This window comes from Aplidium turbinatum, chromosome 15 (genome assembly GCF_918807975.1).
Source record: "Aplidium turbinatum chromosome 15, kaAplTurb1.1, whole genome shotgun sequence".
Taxonomy (NCBI): Eukaryota; Metazoa; Chordata; class Ascidiacea; order Aplousobranchia; family Polyclinidae; genus Aplidium; species Aplidium turbinatum.
Window position 1 is genome coordinate 8727449 of NC_137486.1, and position 19220 is coordinate 8746668.

Consider the following 19220-nt stretch of genomic DNA (forward strand, 5'->3'; position numbering starts at 1 on the left):
TCGATAAACGCTCCTTTTCTATTTTCACAATCATGTTTGGCCCAAGCTAAAGCAACTTGATACAGTTTTTCTCCGATCAACATCTATAAAAATAGGCTGAGTTAAAAATAGTGCAGGCTACGACGAGTAAGCTCAAAAAAACGTTATTTTTTCTTTCACAATGGGCTACAATCAACATTTCAAAATGAATTCTTATTCGAGGTTTACAACATTTCATGCTGACTTGCAGCGATAAAAACCACTACATTGAACAAATTTATTATCATGTCAAACTATACTTGTTTTACTATCAGTGTGACCTAACTTTAAATGAAGTAAGTAGTTAGGTTCCTAATTTTGCTCATAAAAGTGATTTTGTAATGTCATCACGTTGTCAGCACAATATTAACCACTACCGTACTTTCTGATCAACGGCCTGTAGAATGTTCAGCAAATTCTTTTTGCTAAGTTGGTTAAACTCATCTTGCTTTTTATCCATAGCTTGCAAATGTGACGCAGCTACTTTGGCTGCCCCGTCACTTAACAAAGCACAGTCGAACGTTTGCGCAACCAAAAGACGATTCAAGCAGTTTTCAGCATTTAGGGACTTGGTTAAAAATCTTGCACAAAGGTTTTTTAGCTCTGAAAGTAAAAATAAAACTAACAAACAGGTGATTAGAAAATATCAAGGGCACTTCTTCTCAGCTACAGTATATGGGCTTCATTACAATCAGCTGTATTGTCTTCTATCACACTATTCACTGTCGATACGATGTCATTTCAATCACCATTGCGGCTGTCGAAAAAACATTGAGATTGTACAGAAGATAAAAATGTGTACTGTTGCTGCCTTTTGCCCGGCAAGAACGAGTTTTAATGATTTTATTATTAGGCTTTTTGTCATAATTTTCAACATATCTTAATAAATTTATTGGTTTATTACAATACCTGCAGTAACTTTTGAGGTTTTTGGGCATACTAGGCTATATACTAAATTTATTATGGTGACAACATTAAAGTGTACAGAATACAGGTAAAACAATAACTTCAAGCAAAATTAAAGTTACTTGTCAAAATTTTTTCACTGTGTTGATTTAAAAAACACGATGCATTCATATCAAAATTATTACCATCCATTTGAAAGTAGTCTGATGCTTGCAATAATTCGAAAGCATTTTCTTCGTTTATGTCAACAGCTGCTGTGTAGATGAAATCAAGGATCGTTTCCATCAATTCAGGGCTCACGCCTTCAATGTTTGCATCGGAATCGTACTTTTCTTTCATCTGCATTCAGATAATATTTTAATATCTTATACAAATGAACCCGGCGAAGCTACTTTCAAAAGTCTTTTAACATGTGAGTGCGACGTTTATAACATACAGCATCCCTTGACACAACACACGTTGGGAAGCGATAAGATTCACACCATTCAAGCAGTTTACACACTTTGAAAAAATCTTCCAGAAGTAGAGAAGCTGCACATGTGAGACATACGTGGCAAAACTACGAGGTTTTTTTGTATGCATAGGTGTTAGGGGTCAATATTAATACTTTACAGGGCAAAAATTCCTGCATTTTGTGATGACTTTTGGGTCTAAATCTCGATGTTCAGGGAAAAAAACTAAGGATTCACGTTCAAGAATACAACTCAGAAATGAACAAAAATTAAAACAAGTTCATTAATCCACACGTTTCAAATCTTCAACAATTCATGCTAAAAATGCGTGCCTGCTGCTAATTTTTTTATTCCAAATGCTACTTTCACGCAACAAAATAACCTAATATTGTTGCTAACAATTCTAAAAAATAATAAAAAGCAAAAATTACCTTTGATTTAAACATTTTATTAAAAACTTGTGACACTTTTCCAAGGATGCATCTGTGGGCAGGAAATTTCTTCCCTTCTACTATAACTGTGACATCACAGAAGGAATCGCTGCTTTGTCGATCCCTAAAAAATTTGTCATTATTTGTAATGTCCAAAGAATAGCTAGAACAAATAACTCCATTAACTTTCAAGAAACCATTTAACTGAAGTTCCTCTTGAGACTGCTTTTAACGTATTCATTCATTAATCTGGTAAATAAAGTGACAAAAGCATGATAACTTCAATACTAATTGTACGGTATATTTTAACCACCGTTACACACTATACACAACACATCATGACCAACATAATAATAATTATGTTTAAGGAAAGATAACAGCAAACCTGTTCAAATCGGCCAAGATAGTTGTGTTGTGGGTTCCCTTGTACATTTAGGCAATGACGGAACGTCTGTTTATAGGAGATAAACATTAAAATAATCACTTTTTACAAAAAAGCAGCAAGTACGACATTGACAGTATACACCTGTGTTCAGTTGATGGCGAAGTAAAGAGCAGTCCTTAATGCATGTAAAACATGTAGCCTGTCTCTCGAATGTCACTTTTAAATGATTTCAAAAAGTTTTAATGGTCTAAAACTGAAATCGCTTTCACAAAGATGCAGTGGCAACTTCTTTTTAAATTTCAACTGTTTTGTAATTTTAACTCAGTCTAAGAAGACTTGAGGTACTGTTGGTAAAGTTTTTCTGTCGATAAGGTTTATAAACAACATTCTTCTCAAAATTGTTTCCAAACATAAATTAACATAAAACAACAACACAAAGCATAATTTCAGTTGAAGCGGTGAAATGTCGTCTGACACATTTTATTAACAAGGATCAGAATTACAATCTACAGTAGCAACCTACTTTATATCGACTCACTTTTCTTTTACGTCGAATCTTTTACTTTCTTCGCACTTTCAACGTAAGGAAACCAGAATAAAAATGAAATTTATATAACCTACACAACAACCTGAAATAAAGTATACATTAAAAATTATTAACACTATTAAAACAAATCTAAAAGCCTAGCAAAAAGCCAAGCAGGGCGAATTAAAGCTAACACAGTTACCACTCTTCAAACAAAGGTAACAGTTTGTTTCACTCTTGGTGGTATCTTTAGGTTTTGAAAAGCATGCAAACAATAAAATCGTCAATACTAGAAAAAAAACAAAAAAATATCATTAAGGTTAACGTTACATATGCATTAACATTGCATTAAATTACTTTTTTCAAGGGTGAAACAAATAGTTAAGTTTGTTTGGAAAAATGTGACAATATTTGCTTAAGTTAAAATAAAAAGTAAGCTATACGTAAAAAATCTCACCGCTATTTTACAATATTGGCTTAAGTCATAGATAAAAGTTGCATATGGCATAAGCTACAATTTTTTTAAATAGTTTAGTAAATATTTGACAATTGCAGATATAATTATTAAAGACAATTATTAAGTACGTGCAACACAAATGATTCAGAGAAGAAGTGGCAACAGCTGGTAGTTAGTGCTTGATGTAAAATCAAAAATGACACGAAACTCAGTACACCTTTGTTACAAAATCTAAACTGCGTATACAAACAACACACAATAAACGGTATAACTCTTTTTGGAAAAGACAAATTATTCTGCAACTCGCGGTAAAAAAATTTACACGTCAGTGCAAGGTGCATAAAATGAGGCCACTTATCTACAGAAGTAGATCCTGTATACTTAAATTACACATGCTAGAAATACTGCAAATCATTGATGACATCAACATGCAAAAACTTAAAAGTCCAAAGAATATTTAATTTGAAACAAATTTTCATCTCAAAATTTAAAACTTGTTTTTATGTGAAATATAACATCATAAACATGTACTGGAACCGACTCTATAAATGAAAAACGTACGTCAATGTGGTTATAAGATTTATAAGAATGTCTAAGAATGTGGTTACTCCATATGCACAGCACAAATTATTATTTCGCGACAGTTAAGAATGTAGACTGCCAAATGGATATTGATATGCAGTAGATTGAGTTTCGCTTTTTGCAGCATGATTGTTGCTTACTTATAAATGTAGATACAAACGACTTGTTTTGACTTGATGCAACGAGTTCGCTGTGGTGGTAGCGGTTTGCACTAGCTTCCGAAACACAGTTCCATAGTCATGCGCATAGTACAATGACGATTCATTGCACGCATGACTGAGAAACTGTTTTCCGAAAGCTAGTGCAAACCGACCGCAGCGAACCCGCAGCATGAAGCTAAAACAGGTCATTTGCATCTACATTTGCGAAGTAGATACGGACAGTTTTTCATCTAGGTTAATATCAGCAAACTAAAAACTACAACAAATTTATTTTTTTCACAATATGAGTATTTAACGGTGACGCCTTTGCGGCTTTCTAGAATTGGAAGCACCATTATCATTGCGGTAAGAGCAATTCGGTGGGCTCTGTCGGGAATGGCCATCAAGCTGGCCATCATGGTTTTTTCGTCTTTTGTCATAGTTCCGGACATCAAATGGACTGTACCGGGAAGTTTGTTTTCGTTTGTAACGATCTTTCTAAAAACATTGGAACATTACGCTTTGTATGATTCCATTAAACTTATTGTAAACAACTACAAACTACACAGCCTAACCGCTAAAGTAGTCAATTATAGACGAAAAATGACAAATTTTTGAATAAATGCAGTTCACGATAATTCAACAAACTATTAATTGAAGACTTTCTCGAACCTTGTGTCAATTTCCATCATCAAAAACTGGTGGAGCAATAACCTGCCATTTCATGAAAAAACATGAAATTTGACAGCACCAGTGCAAACAGAACCAAACAGGTCAAATTATTGATCAGGCAAAGACAAGTCGACAATTATATTTGATTGTTTGTGAGCATCTTTTCCTCGAACTGGGAAAGCTTCTTTGAGAGCTTTATCCTGACAGTTTCGCATACTTGAAGAAGCTTTGAACCACTGACGCAGGCCCGGTTAAGAATTTGACAGAATAAAGTTTCCGTTTGTCGTTGAAGTGTGTCTGTAAATTGTTCTCTCTAATAATAGCCGCTGAGTGGAGAGCTGTCCTTGAAATGCGTTGCTCACACTGCGAAAGTCGAAGTAGCAGCGCTTGATTTTAAGTTTATGTGTTCATAAAGCCTGGTGTCTAACCAACTGAGCCGTTGGGAAAAAATATCATCAACCAAATAAATACCGTAATGCAAGAAACCAAGAATGTTCAAACCTTTATATATTGAGATGAGGACTGAGGAGGGTTCTAGTCTGTCGTCATCATCCTCACTAGACCCGCTGCTTTCAAAAGCAGGTTCTTTGCGGTTTTGATGTTTCATGATATGCAAGGATTCGCTCAAAAAGTGATCTTTGCACTCATGTGAACTTTTCACCAATTCATGGTTGACAACCTTTTCCTCGAGATATTGCGTTGGTAACAAATGAAGTTTCACAAGTTTAAACAACTTCACAAAATCTTGTTTCCTCTTTTCGTTCCTTCATAAACAAGTTTACTTCCAACAACCTGATAGAAAAAAAGACTGTTGACTAATGTATGCAACTTTCTCCAACATCATAAATAGAAGTAATTTTATACGTGAACAATGAAGAAGCTACTGTACATTAACGCAAGATGTTGCAAATGGAAATCTGTATTTATGGCAACACTTCAATTTTTACTGAAGCTTCAGTTAGTACAGTTAGGTTAGCTAACTCACTTCTTGATCCAACTTTTGTACAATCTTTGCCAAATCAGTGTCCAAAAGCAGCTTAAACGCAGGTTCCTTCGTAAGTTTTTTAAAATTTAATGCTGCAACTTCTTCACAGTAAAACTGCAGCGATTTACAACGATAAATTTCACCAATGGAACGCAGATAAATACAATTTGTTACAGAAACAATTGACTTTAAAACTCTTGTGCAGAAAAATTTTACATCTAAAAATAAAACGTGGTGTAAACAGCTATAAACATCGTTAAAAATCAAATGTAGAAACAAGATCTAACAAAAGCAAGCCTTCCAGAAATCACGTCAAAAATGTAACAAGTTCTACTGCACATTTACCTTCAAGTTGAAGATAGTCAGCTGCTTCTAGCAATAAAATAGCATTTTCCTTTGTGATGACAATTTTTGCAGTGTAAAAGTAATCAACAATTGTTTTAACTGTTTCTTGAGAAAACTGGTCAAGAATGACCGCCTTGTCGTATTTTTCTTTCATCTGTAACAATTGAAAAGAAACTATCAATACCAACAATAGCAACTTTTTTCCTTGTTTCTTGAAATTTTTGCTTCCCATTTGCTGCATTAAATTAATTACCAAAATAAAAATTATTGTTTTAACTTTTTATTCATATACAGTAAAGTTTCAACTGTTTGAAATTTTAAGGTTTTAGTCATTCCTAAGTAATTAATTAAATATTGATTAATCATCAATTAACTGCTCAAGGTTTTAGTAATGTAGACAAACAATAAACAAGTTTAATGCAAAACTTTCAACAAACACAAAATGAAAATTAAACAATTCACTATATTTTTTTCATTAATGAGCTGTTACTCTTGTACTAATAAGATTATTGCTACAAAGTATTAAACTTAAAAAATAACAAGGTGGAATACACAGAAAAGCATTGTTTCAAAGTTTTGCAGAGACGTCAGATTAACTCTTGCACAACACTTGTTGTGTTCATAAAACACTTGTTGTGTTGTGGCAAAGTTGTATCGCTGTAGGATAGTTAATTTCATTGCACGGCCTCTACGAAGCCGTGTTCAAAATTGGAAAAAAAACTTTTTTTTCCGGAATGAAGGCACAAAAAAGCAGATAGCAAGATACAATATGAGTACTGTATTGTCAGTTTTATTTAACTTTTGGCACCATAAAATATGCGTAAGCACCGCCTGCCCTGTACTGTATAATTAAACATAACGTATATATACAAAATAATGCATTGTGTATAATATATATAAATAATAAATAAACAATAAATACTATTAATACTATAAAAAGTGCTAAATGCCAAGCAAGAACGCCAAGCAGAGGAAATTACATCAAATATAGATATCACTTTCTACAACCTCTAATAATCCCCCTTTTCGGGTGAAACAGGCTGTAGAGGTTTTAAAAAGTAATAACTATATTTGATGTAAATAATAAGTATCATATCAAAGACAGTATAGTTACTACTAGTTACCTAAAAACCTTTACAGCTTGTTTCACCCTAACTGGGATCATCAAAAACGTTCAAAATCAAAGTAAATTCAAAACGCTCTTGTTCAAACAGTATCAAAATCTGATTCTCGTTTCTAGCACTAGTTGCAACGATCATCTCATGAAAGTGAAAGTAAAAGCAACAACAAACAGGTTGATTTATTGCTTCACTGTCTTTCCTTCACTTCGCTTCATTGCATCAACCTGTTTGTTGTTGCTTTTAGTTTCACTTTCATGAGATGAACGGTGCAACTAGTGCTAGAAACGATAATTATCCTGATGAACACCCAAACTTTTCAGTATTCAAAATCTGATTCCTTTTAAGCAAGAACCTTCTGATGATCTCAGGCTGAAACAGGCTGCAAAGGTTTTAAGGTGTTTAATAACTATTTTGATACAATTCGCTTCGTTTGGCTTTGTGTTGATAGTGTCTATTGTTTTCTGAATGTATAATATTTTCTGAATGTATAATATATTATATAATATATACTGTAAATATAAATAATGCGCAATCTTTTTAACAATTCAATAAAAATTAACACCTTGCATGAACATACCTCACATTTGAATAGTTTTTTGAAATAGTCAGAGAGCCCGCCAAGAAGACATCGGTGCACTCGGAACTGTTCTCCCTTAACTTGTAATGTCGCGTCACAAAATGAATCTTCTTCGTTTCTGTCTCTGAAAACAAGAAAAGATTTAATGAAATGTTCATCATCATCATCCAAATTAGCTTTTGTCCCCACTAGTGGTGGGTGGCCAATTTTTTCCTTGCAGCGATTGCCTTCACTTATATTCTCCATCTCATTCTGTCCATCGCATCTGTTTTCTTCAGCCCGACTTTGCCTTCAGCCTCATTCTTCATCTTTCTTTCCATGAGTATTTTGAACGTCTCCGTTTCCTCTTCCCATTTACCTTCAAAGTCAATGCCTTTTGAAGAAAACTTTCTTCCTCCCTCCTTAGTTAACATGTCTATAGCCTACCATCTTACTCCGTTTGCCCTGGCAAGTTGTTCAATAATCTCTCTCATCTCTAGCATATCCAATTATCCATCAGATAGACTCCGATAGACTTTCCTTTTTGTTTTTAACGAAAACTTTTTTCCGCATAACATTTCCTACATTCCATGAACTTTACCCAACCCAGCCTTGCCCTTCTTGTCACAGCTGCTTGGAATCCACCGCTTCCATTTATTTGATCATTCAAATAACATAAGTCGGTTACTGTTTCAATTCAATGACAGAAACTTTCTTCGCAATCCTCAACTAAATCTTTTCCTTTATCACATTTCCCACAAATAAAACAATTTGCCAGTCTTGCTGCAGCTCTCCTCATATTGACACATCTTGCATGTACCCACACTTTATAAATTCCAAAAAACGTTCAATGAAAATGCAAGTTACTTGAGTTGTTAAATTAAAATCATGTTAAATATTTAACTCCAACATCAAGCTATTTTTCTAAGAAAGACCTGCTTTCAAACATTACATGATTAAATGTATACAAAAAAGCATTTAGTATAGACAAAAAAAAGATGAGAGTTTAACGACCTTAAACAGCTAAAGCAAAAACTGACGTGAAAAGCTCTAAAATGCAATCCATTCTTGACTAAAGAATTTCAGCAAATCGTAAAAAAAAATTATATAAAAACCGATGAAGTGTCAACTCAACAGGCATTCCATTTTTTATCCTTGTTTCAAATTATTTCCTCCACATCTTTGGCTCCACTATACTTGATTAGTTTATTAATATACTTTTATATACATTTTTTACATGTACATTATATTATATTATACATGTATATTATCTACCCTATTTTTTTATAACAATCACCAGTTTGTCAAACATGCAACGTAGGCTACTAAAAAAGCATGATAATAAACTCACTTATTCAAAATCTCTAGCACGGTTGTGTTATGATCACCATAAAAACTTTCGGAGATAACTGCTTCCATAATTTCAAAGTTCAGGAGAACGACTTTCGACGGAAAATGACGCCTTCAATAAATAAATGACAATCTCAGATCACTATTTAAACGTAAACTGGTCGTCATTGAATAACACCTTTCTTTGTTCAAGCATGGATCACACTACCATTTAAGTACGAGTTCCAACAGACTGGAATGGTAAGAATAAATGGATCAAGACCGTGGTAAGAGAATCTAAGAATTTAATGTTCAAACGGCAAAAGAATTTTCTGGTAAATTACAAATATCGAGGATATTAAGCATATGTTTCCAAATGTATATTTAATTAATAGCTTCAAATTCCACACTTCTCTTTCTCAGTCGTTTTCCGATTCAAAAAGGTTTGCTTACTTACAAGGACCGTGAAACAATTATTTAAGTAAGTTTCATAAAGAAATTCAAAAGACTTTTGTTAAAGAAAGTTTAAACAAACAAACAAACATTTCTGAATAACCGATCATAACCAATCATTAAAATAAAATTAAGGATCAACGAAACCTCAATAAGTTTATCCCAAACTAACCTTTGATTGACTGAAGGAAACGTGGTCCTCTGAGAAAGCGAGATCTTGCGAGATCAATTCTGAAAATATTAGTTTCGCATAAAACAATTCTGACAAAACAAAACAATTTACAAACAAAATTCTGACAAAACAAAACAAAAAAATTATGACAAACAAAACAATTCTGCCTGGCAGTTTCGCATACTTGTTAAGGATTTGAATCACTGATGCAGGTCGGGTCACTGAGATTGACAGAGTGAAGTTTCTGCTTGTTGAGGTGTTGTTGTCTGTAAATTTAACTCCATCTACTAGGTGCGATTCAATAATGCGCTGTGCAAAAAGTGCGATGCTGAGTGAAGCGCACACCCCGAAAGTTGAGCTGTCGTTCCGGGGTTCTGCCCTTTCTTCCTTTCAGTCCGTCGTTTAACCGAATGAACTATCTGGGCGGACCATTCGGGCAACAAAATATAAAAGTGCGAGGTGTTCTTTTGAAAGCTGTCATGAATAGTGCACATTACAAGTATTTTGCATCGATAAAAGTAAGATGATAAAGTAAATGACAGTGAATTGGGTGACCCTTGTTGTCAAACTAAGACAACTTAGTCAGCAAACAAATGTATATTTTAATTCGAAAACAATGCGTCAAATAGCACAGAAACATCTCCAACTTTAAAAACACTCCGGAGCTTAAAAATCATATTTTTATAAAATTTATTGCAATGTACAAACAGTGCTTTTGAGTCACCAAACAGTTCTCAACAGTAAAATAAAGCGTTTTTCAGCTAAAAAAGAGTAGAAATTAGTTAATAAAAAAAGCCTTGAAAACTTGAACTAGTATAGTCGAAACCAATGTGTATACTTACCTAACTGTGTCTTTATGCTGCAGAATTCCACCAATTTCGTGAAGGAAATTAAAGATCCGACTTACACACTAAGCACAAAAACTTCTTGCACAAAGATAGCAAGAAAACAGCTATGTTGCTCTTATATTACTCTTATGTGATGACCAACTTTACTGCAGAAAACAATTAACATTTTGTAATATCAACCGACAAACACCACAAGCCAAAATCAAATCTAAAGCATAAAGCTAATGTTATTGAACTACTCTTCTTGCATGAAAATTTTCTTTAGGAGACGATTAAAACTTTCCATTGAAGCCAACGTAATAGTAATATAATAGTACCGTATTATAATAACAAAAGAAGAAGCTAAATCTAAAGCACTTCGAAAAGGCACAAGTTCAATGAAGCGTAATTTCAAGCACATTGCAGATCGAAGAACAGCAACTAGAATGCATAACTAGCTTGAAATAATTAGAGTACAGCATAATTTTAGAGTTATCGTGCAAGAACTAGTCCCATCACTTCGTTTGACATCTGAAACAAATAGAAAACTAATTGCTCAAGCAATAATTACTTCCCACCCTACACTGTCGTATTTCTTGCTACATTGCTCATGATTCTTGACGGATGTTAAGGCAACAAACAAAATCAAAACCACAACAGATAAACCACAATTTATGCAAAGTTTTACAATTTTTGATTTGCATTAAACGCAAGAAAAACACAGACAAGGCATGATCAAGTATGTTGTGTCAATACTACAAAAAGCATCACTTTAAAAACTGTTACGCTTAAGTGCAGGTACGGTACTGCAGAATAGCTACAGAAACCCACAAATGTAAAGGAATTAAAAAGAGGGAGAAACACGAGCAGAGCTATTTACCCAAGCATTCGGAACACAGTTACCTAGTCAGTGCTATGCCGAATGGTATTGAAGTCAGTGTGTCGTGATATGCGGTTTTTTTGTTTGGCCTTTGTTTGTTTGTTTTTTGGTAACGGACAGCCACACATGTCTGTCCGTTACCAAAAAATCTTAAAAAAGTTTTTTTATAAACAACTATATGTTTTTTTAACTTCTAACATATATTGACTATCTCACATTTGGCAGCACATATCAACCCTATACAATTATCTGTCCTCCAATTTGAATCACTAGACTAATGGAAGTTTGATATTGTGTCTGTCCGTTACCATATTTTGATGAATTTGTGTTGATTGTAAAACGTCTTTAAGCACAATTAGCACATCTCTAGCATATAGGCTACCCTAATTGATTGTTTGTAAACAATTGTAACTGTTTTTGTTTTTTTTTAAGCTGTAGCCTAACTTTTATGAACATTTGTTTACGAACAATTAGTATTACGGTCAATGGCATGCCCGAAGAATTGCTTTACGAAGAATTGATTTTACGAACAATTGCTTACGAACAATTGTTTTACGAAAAACTGTTTACGAAGAAAACGTCGGACACCTTGATCTAGAATGGTGGGAACAACTTGCTAGCGATAAGTCAATCTGGAAGAAGAGAACGGGAAAAGGCACGACATTTTTCGAGAAAAAAACGGGATACAAAAGGTTCAGAAAAAATAAAACATTAGAAAAAAGCTAATGCAACCACGTTCCCAACTCTCCATACAATGTGACTTTTTTAAAACCAATGCTCAGACACGAGCTGGAGCCTACGACGACTATTTGTGCGAGTCAGCGTTTTTAACGATGATGAACGGACACCATCAAAACGAAGCAACATTGAAACCGTCTTGGGACCAGACTTAGCCAATTGAGGCACTGCTGGACTTGCTTTATACACAAAACGGTTGCATACATCACACTCATATCCATCTGAATAAATGTGCTTGGTTCTTTGTTTTGTTTCCAGTAGGCTGCGTGTAAACTGTAAAGTAACAGTCATTGAGTACCGTTAGCTTGTTTCAAGTTTTCATTTGAAAACTTTTCCATCCATATCACAAATGTAGGCTAGATATTTCGCACTATTTATCCTTTTAACTGTGAAGGGTCGTGAAAAATTTTAGAAGATTAAAAGGGGTCGCGAGCAAAAAAGTTTGGGAAGCCCTGGTTTAAGCAACTAATTTGCAAATTCTGTTTAACTAAAATATCGGAAATCTGTCAAAATATTGTCAGATTTGAAACAATACAAGAACCACAATTGGGACGTGCGTAGAGGTTTTTAAATGATTGCTTTCTTGTTGGGTTTGCAAGGCGGCTATACCAAACATTCTTGTTTCCTTTATTGGTAGAATAAAAAAGTAGATGAGCAGCACTAGACTCACTTGATAGAAGACTGTTCAGTACGCAAAGAACTTACCCCAGGCTTCCACAATGTCAAAAGCGTGCCTCTCATTGAATGGAGTGAAGTATTCCTTTCACCTTTACATATAAAACTTGGGCTTGCTAAACAGCTGTAACAATATTGGGTCCAGCACGTTTGTGCATTTCAACACATTCGCTCAATGTTTCCAAATCTTTTTGAAGCTAAAGTAAAAGGGTGGGATTTGTTGGGCCTCAAATAAGGAAACTGTTGGCATCAAAAGAACAGGAGGAATCAATGACTGCTATGGAAAAAAAGTGCATGGAAAGCTTTTCGAATGACAGTGGAAGGATTTCTTGGTAACTATAGAAGAGAAGACCACGTTATTATGGTCATGTCAAATTTGATTGAAAGCTACCAAAAGCTTGGATGCCGCATGTCCGTAAAATTGCACTATTTGCATTTTCATTTGGACTTTTTCCGCGATAAGCGAGGAGCACGGTGAACGGCTTCATCAAGACATTTTAGTTTGGAAAAACGCTACCCAGGGAGGTGGGATGAGGTCATGATGGGAAATTACATTTGGAGTTTGGTACGGGAGGTTGACGCAACATACAAACGAATCACTCTGTCCAACATGCATTTATGATTAAGTGTCCATACTAGTTGTCTTAATATGTTTTCATTGTGTTTATTTAGATGTGGTACGCAATTTTTACGCCATGCAAGAGCTATTTGTAATGCATATAAACTTCAAATCACCATTTCATGAAATTATGATTTTCTATAGAACCTTTAACATTACAAAATTTTAATGCCATTTTTGAAATCAGCGACTCAAAAAACATACAAAAACACTCTAATATTATGATAAACAAAATTTTGCTAAAAATTATTGTTCAGTAATTAAAAAGCGGTACTGAACAACCCTTACTGAACAGTGAACAACCCTTAAGGAAAAAAAGCGGACAGCTGATTTCAAAGCTTAGAAAATAACCTAGAAAGTAATAAATCAGTTCAGGTGTACTTTTTTAGTATTTTTTTATTTTCGTTTTGAGGAACCTAGATTTTGTATGACCTAGGTTTTGAGTTGTTTGAAAGGACTCCGTCGAACGCGGAGGCAAGTTATCATTTTTGCTTTTTTGTTTCTGGTTAAATGAGTTTAAGGGGGCTTTAGATTCTATATCTTCAGGCTTTTTAGGAGTAAACTCAGGTGCTTTCGGATCCAGCATCATAACATCATCAGCTAGGTGAGGCACGGCACAATGTCTTCCTCTTTCTCCATGCTGCTTGTGCTCTTTAGATCTAAGTAAAAAGTAATATTTGATTAATTCATTCAACGTGATAACAAGAAAAACAAAATTGAGAAACTGTGGTTTTGGTGGTTTGATCCAACACGCTTACTGATTCTGATCAATATAAATTTGAACTTCACCCCGATATCTTATTTGTGTAATAATATAATTGCAATGATGCATTTCAAGGGTGCACATGAAAATAACAGTAATATTGTCACAATCAATATGCGTAACCCAGCGGCACGCTACATTATTGTCCAAGAATAGGTGAACTATTTCATTGTGTAAGGTAATTCTTACTGAGTTGTTATTGTCAAATGTTGTCATGAAGTAACTTCAATTATCTTCTATTGCGAAACTTACTACTAGAAGATTCAGCATTACGTGCGATTCTAGAAGCGTCTGTGACTTGTTGACCAGAGGAGTGAGTTCTTGTGATGTAATATTACCCTAGTCTCTGGAAGCTTCTGGTCGAAGCAAACCTGTTATAAATAGCCGCGTGATTTGAGTACGATTATTAGAGTTGTGTATTATGGGAATTAGAAGTTGCAACGAAAAGTATGTTGAAGACGATTGTAGCATTTTAGCCAATATTGAATAGATTCATTGTGACAGTGGAAGTTATTGCCAATTGTAAAGTAGCTGTTGCAAGTAGTGGTGTATCTCTATTTTTGAAATCGACGAAGACATTTGCTGTTCAGAATTTGACTTGTTTACGTGCTGGAAGTGGTGAGCCATTTGTCAGTTCAAGGATTTCACCTATCATCTCACAAGTAGAACTATTCGGCCATTAATTTGACTGTTTAACGTTTGATATCCCAATAAACTGCGTCATCAATCTTTCCGAAGTCTCTTTACGTGTAAGAGATAAAAACAATTGTGACAAGCTTGTTTTTCACGGTAACCCATGCCAAAATAAGTCTTGAAAACACAGAAATGCCTCGACAACTGTAATTGGAGCAACGAAATGCCTCGACAACTGTGGAGCAATGTAATTGAAAACAGCTCGCTGCTTCATAAATTTATTGCATTAAACCCAGAAGCGTTTTGTATGCTACTACATTCACAAAGAAACAATCCGTAATAAATGGCATGGATGTTCGTGCAAATCGAGGTCACTGGCGGTGTTGTATTTTGCTTCGTTAAACAAACTCGCACAGTGAAAAGTTTTCCTGACCGCACTTTTAATGTCAATTTGGTATTTTTATTATTTATTTTTTACATAAATGAAGCTAGTGATATCAGCTATCACAACAACACTTCAAACTTCATGTTTGAACAGAACATTTCACAATTCAGGTTTTGACATTGAACTGTGACTAGCCAATAAATTAATCTAAAACTAGTCAATAACCATTAGTTTGCTCACTTGTTTTCATATTTTCCTTGAACCTTCCACGCTTCCAAAAATTCTTCTTGTTTAGCTCTCAGGTCAACAAACTAAAAAGTTTATAGACAAATCATTGCAGAAGCAATTAAATTAAAACCTGCATCCACAACCTACCACCGCTTCACTTTACAAGTTCCTGGTGTTTGTACATAAGGGGCAACAAAAGCAAAAAAGGAAACATATCAAAAATGTCGTACAAGTAATCAGCAGTTAATAGCATATAAGGGAAAGCCATGTACAGTAGTTTGGACCAACACCCCTTTTTATATTACGGAAGTGTTTTTTGGTCACGATTTGTAAACAAATTGAATCATAAGGTGAAATAATTCTAATTACCAAAGATGGGAGCGAGGTTTGAGATGGGAGCGAGGGTTTTAAAACACCAGAATCAGTTTTATCCTCTTCTTTGCTTTCACTGATACTGGAAAATTTCGAAGGTATAGGAACGGAATCTTCCTCTGAACTGCTTTCACTGGAACTGGAGCTTTCAACAGCAGGTTCTTTGCGATTTTGGTGTTTCATGATATGCAAGGATTCGCTCAAAAAGTGATCTTTGCACTCATGGGAACTTTTCACTAATTCATGGTTGACAACCTTTTCTTCGAGATATTGCGTTGGTAACAAATGAAGTTTCACAAGTTTAAACAACTTCACAAAATCTTGTTTCCTCTTTTCGTAATCGTGGTTCACCCAAGTTAATATTCCATCATAAACATATTTACTTCCAACAACCTAATAACAAAATTGTTGATAAGCACTTAGCGAATATTCATTGAAACCACGAAAAAAATGGAAGACATGAAACATGATCTACTCTTATTGTGCTGGGTTCATTAAAAATACACACACAGACAAAAAATAAGCCTAAACACAGACATCAAACACAAAAGCTATCAAAAGACGGTTGGGATCATGAGAAATAGGCTACTAATTAAAAAGTAACAGAGCATTACATAGAAAAATGTCACTCAAATCAGCATATTGATTCTTCATCACATCACGATGATGCAGTGAAAACATACTGCGTTACCAAATAACCGCATATTCAACAAATCTGAATGTATATTTACATCTGAAAAGTTTAGTCAAAATATCTCAGCTAGTTTATAACGATCGTTTACTTTAAGGGTCCCTTAACTTTTTCGGTTTTGGGCCTAATGCACGATTTCATTAGCGTCGGCTATATTGCGTATTGAAAAGACAATATGCAGTTAGTGACATTTATATTATACATTTCTATTTTATTTGCTGAGTAACATGCATCAGTATCACTTAGCTTCTGCTCAGTGGTTAAGCGTCTCACTCAACATCAAGCGGCGCTGGTTCGGCTCTCGGGGTGTGCACTTGAGCATTTGAGACATTTCAGAAATGCTCTCCATTCAGCGGCACCTAGTGGATGGAAGAATTCCCCGGCAATAACATTTCAACAATCGGAAACTTCACTCTGTCAATTTCGGTAACAAGCTCTGCTTCAGTGGTTTAAAGCCTCGACAAGTATGCGAAACTGCCAGAAATGGGCTACCAAAGGTTTTGTTAGTCCGAGGATAAAGATTCAAAGACAAACCAACCTAGCTTAGGGTCCACTTAGTTCATAGCCTATTCAATGAGTTTCAGGGTTGGCCAAGGAGGTTTCCCCCACTTTAGTTTTACCCGGGTAAAACCCTGGGGGAAACTGGGAAAAACCTTTTGGGGGAAACTGGGAAAAACTGGGGGAAACTGGGTAAAACTTGAGTTGTTGAAATTTGCAAATGTGAATGACTAATAATGATTACTCCTCATAGTTAATGTTTATTACCATCAATCCATCATATTTTGAATCAACCTATAAGATTTCCTGTGCTCATCTTACAAAAAAAGAAAAATACTGTGATTTACTAATATCTAATAATAGATAGGTCCAATCATTAGTTTACATAGATGAACATACGTATGATACCAGTATGTTATCAAGTTAGATGCTCACCTGTGCCTAACATGCAGTCAGCGAACAAAATTGTAAACATTGAACAACAAAAGCCAAAGAAAGAAAGATTAAGAGCCGGTATAATCTCAGTCATTGATAACATGTCGGCAGTCTTCATTGTCGACATTGAACAGCTCTTCATCTGGGGTTTCAGATTCTTTCCATCCGAAGTGTCTATAAACATGCACTAATTTGGCAACCCTCTCATTGCCCAGTCTATTTTTTTGCTTTGTGTAGATTAAAGCCATGCTACTGAACAAGCGTTCTATTCCAGCACTGGATGGTGGGCATGATGATATTGCAATCATCAATGAACAAAACTTCTTTACTGACTCATTGTTTGCAACTTTTCTTATGTATTGCCAATATTTAAGCACTTGGTGACAATTTTTTTATTGATTTGATAAGAGATGTTTGGAAAAATAGATGTATCCTTAGTCCTTAGTTTCATATCCTGCCAGTAGGAGAATAAATTGTCATCTTTTTCAAAAACAAAGTTGCGTGCAGTTTCTTGCTCATCTGCAGATAAAGTCATATATTTTTGAAACTGATCAAGATTGTCTCCTTCATTTTTCTTCTCACTTTTCTCCTTCCCTGAGAGTAGCACACTAGACATCGTTTTTGAGGCCTTTCGTTTTTTTCTGTGCGAAAAAGCGTTTTAGGAAAGTGCTTATCACTGAGGGACTCGGACTGGGAAGGCTATGTGGACGACCTCTACTGCTTTCTGGCAAAGTGCTGGAAGATATCAGTTGGTTCGCAAGCTGCAATTTAAACTGAAGCAATTAGTCACAACAGCACAACACTGACTGGCGTGGTCTTTGAGCTGGAGGTAGACCATCGGAATTCAATAAGAAATTACTATTGGTAGTTTGGTACTGCCAGCAGACAGTGGGTCAGTACGCATTGAGAAAGTGTCAAAAGAAAAACCTGAAATATCACTCTGTGATGATCCGAAGCTTTATTTATTTTATCTAAGTATTGATGCAATTCAATTGGAAAATGTCATGAGATAACAGCTAAACAGCTGGCTAGTCATTATATTGCATAAGAAACTCCGCAAACAACACATTTAGAAGTTTTAAGGGTTTCCCCCAGTTTTACCCAGTTTCTCCCAGTTTCCCCCAGTTTTACCCAGTTTCCCCCAGTTTTACCCGGGGGAAACTGGGAAAAACCTTCCAGAGGTTTTACCCAACCAACCCTGATGAGTTTACATTAAAATAACATCGTAAATATGAATAAATAACTTTAAGCTTAACTGAACTCACGTTTTGATCTAATCTTTGAATGATCGACTCCACATCGTGAAACGTAAGTAGTAAAAACTTAGGTTGTTTGATAACTTTCTTGAACTGTGTTGTCACAACTTCTTCAGACTTGGCGTGCAGAGATTCACAATTAAAAACATCGCCAGTCGATCGCAAATCAAGACAGTTCAACACAGTGAGGGATGAGATCAAAACTTTCGCACAAAACAATTTTATATCTAAAGAACAAGACAGTAATATAATGCACATTGCAACTTCAAAAGACCAAGTCCTTTGTAACTTAATTTATTCAATTAATACAGTTGACAATGTCAATCTTTGACCGAATTTTTTCTTCAGATGCAGTTGAATTAATTATTGTTTCCCTGACGAAAACACTCTGCTGTATCGAAAACGCTTGATTTTTTCATACGATTGAATAATTAAATCCGACTTTTTCAGGCAAAACGTAAAAAAAATACAAAAACGGCATAGGAAATAATGGATTGAACATTGCTAATCAACGTCAGGCCACAGCCTACAAAACCACGGCCGAATATGCTGCTATGCAGGAAAATTTCTAAGAGTCTTAATAGTTACAGTGATAGCCATGACAAACCTGTCATTTTCCAATTTCCAGAATTAGCAAATGCCAGATTTCCAATTTCCAGAATTGTAAAAAAAAAACAGTATTTGCACCTG

At 34.9% G+C, this 19220-nt stretch overlaps 1 protein-coding gene across 1 annotated transcript; it reads right to left on the reverse strand.

Annotated features, from left to right (window-relative positions):
- Window positions 1–2821: 2821 nt before the first annotated feature.
- LOC145784590 (kelch-like protein 12) lies at window positions 2822–13609 on the reverse strand. The gene is made up of 8 exons (XM_082596446.1): window positions 10373–13609; window positions 9531–9589; window positions 8928–9038; window positions 7598–7721; window positions 5900–6053; window positions 5555–5772; window positions 5071–5361; window positions 2822–4395 (listed from the first exon to the last, which is right to left on the reverse strand). Exons 3-7 carry the CDS (start codon window positions 8993–8995, stop codon window positions 5305–5307), a joined length of 621 nt encoding a protein of 206 aa, XP_082452572.1. The 5' UTR covers window positions 8996–9038; window positions 9531–9589; window positions 10373–13609; the 3' UTR covers window positions 2822–4395; window positions 5071–5304.
- Between the last annotated feature and the right edge of the window lie 5611 nt (window positions 13610–19220).

Excerpts from the sequence above, each read along its gene's own strand:
- LOC145784590 (XM_082596446.1), bottom strand. The coding sequence starts at position 8,995 with ATGGAAGCAGTTATCTCCGAAAGTTTTTATGGTGATCATAACACAACC. Across the intron at positions 7,722-8,927 it reads GTGCTAGAGATTTTGAATAA|AGACAGAAACGAAGAAGATT; the intron begins GTGAGTTTATTA and ends TCTTGTTTTCAG. Across the intron at positions 5,773-5,899 it reads TGACTATCTTCAACTTGAAG|ATGTAAAATTTTTCTGCACA; the intron begins GTAAATGTGCAG and ends TTTTATTTTTAG.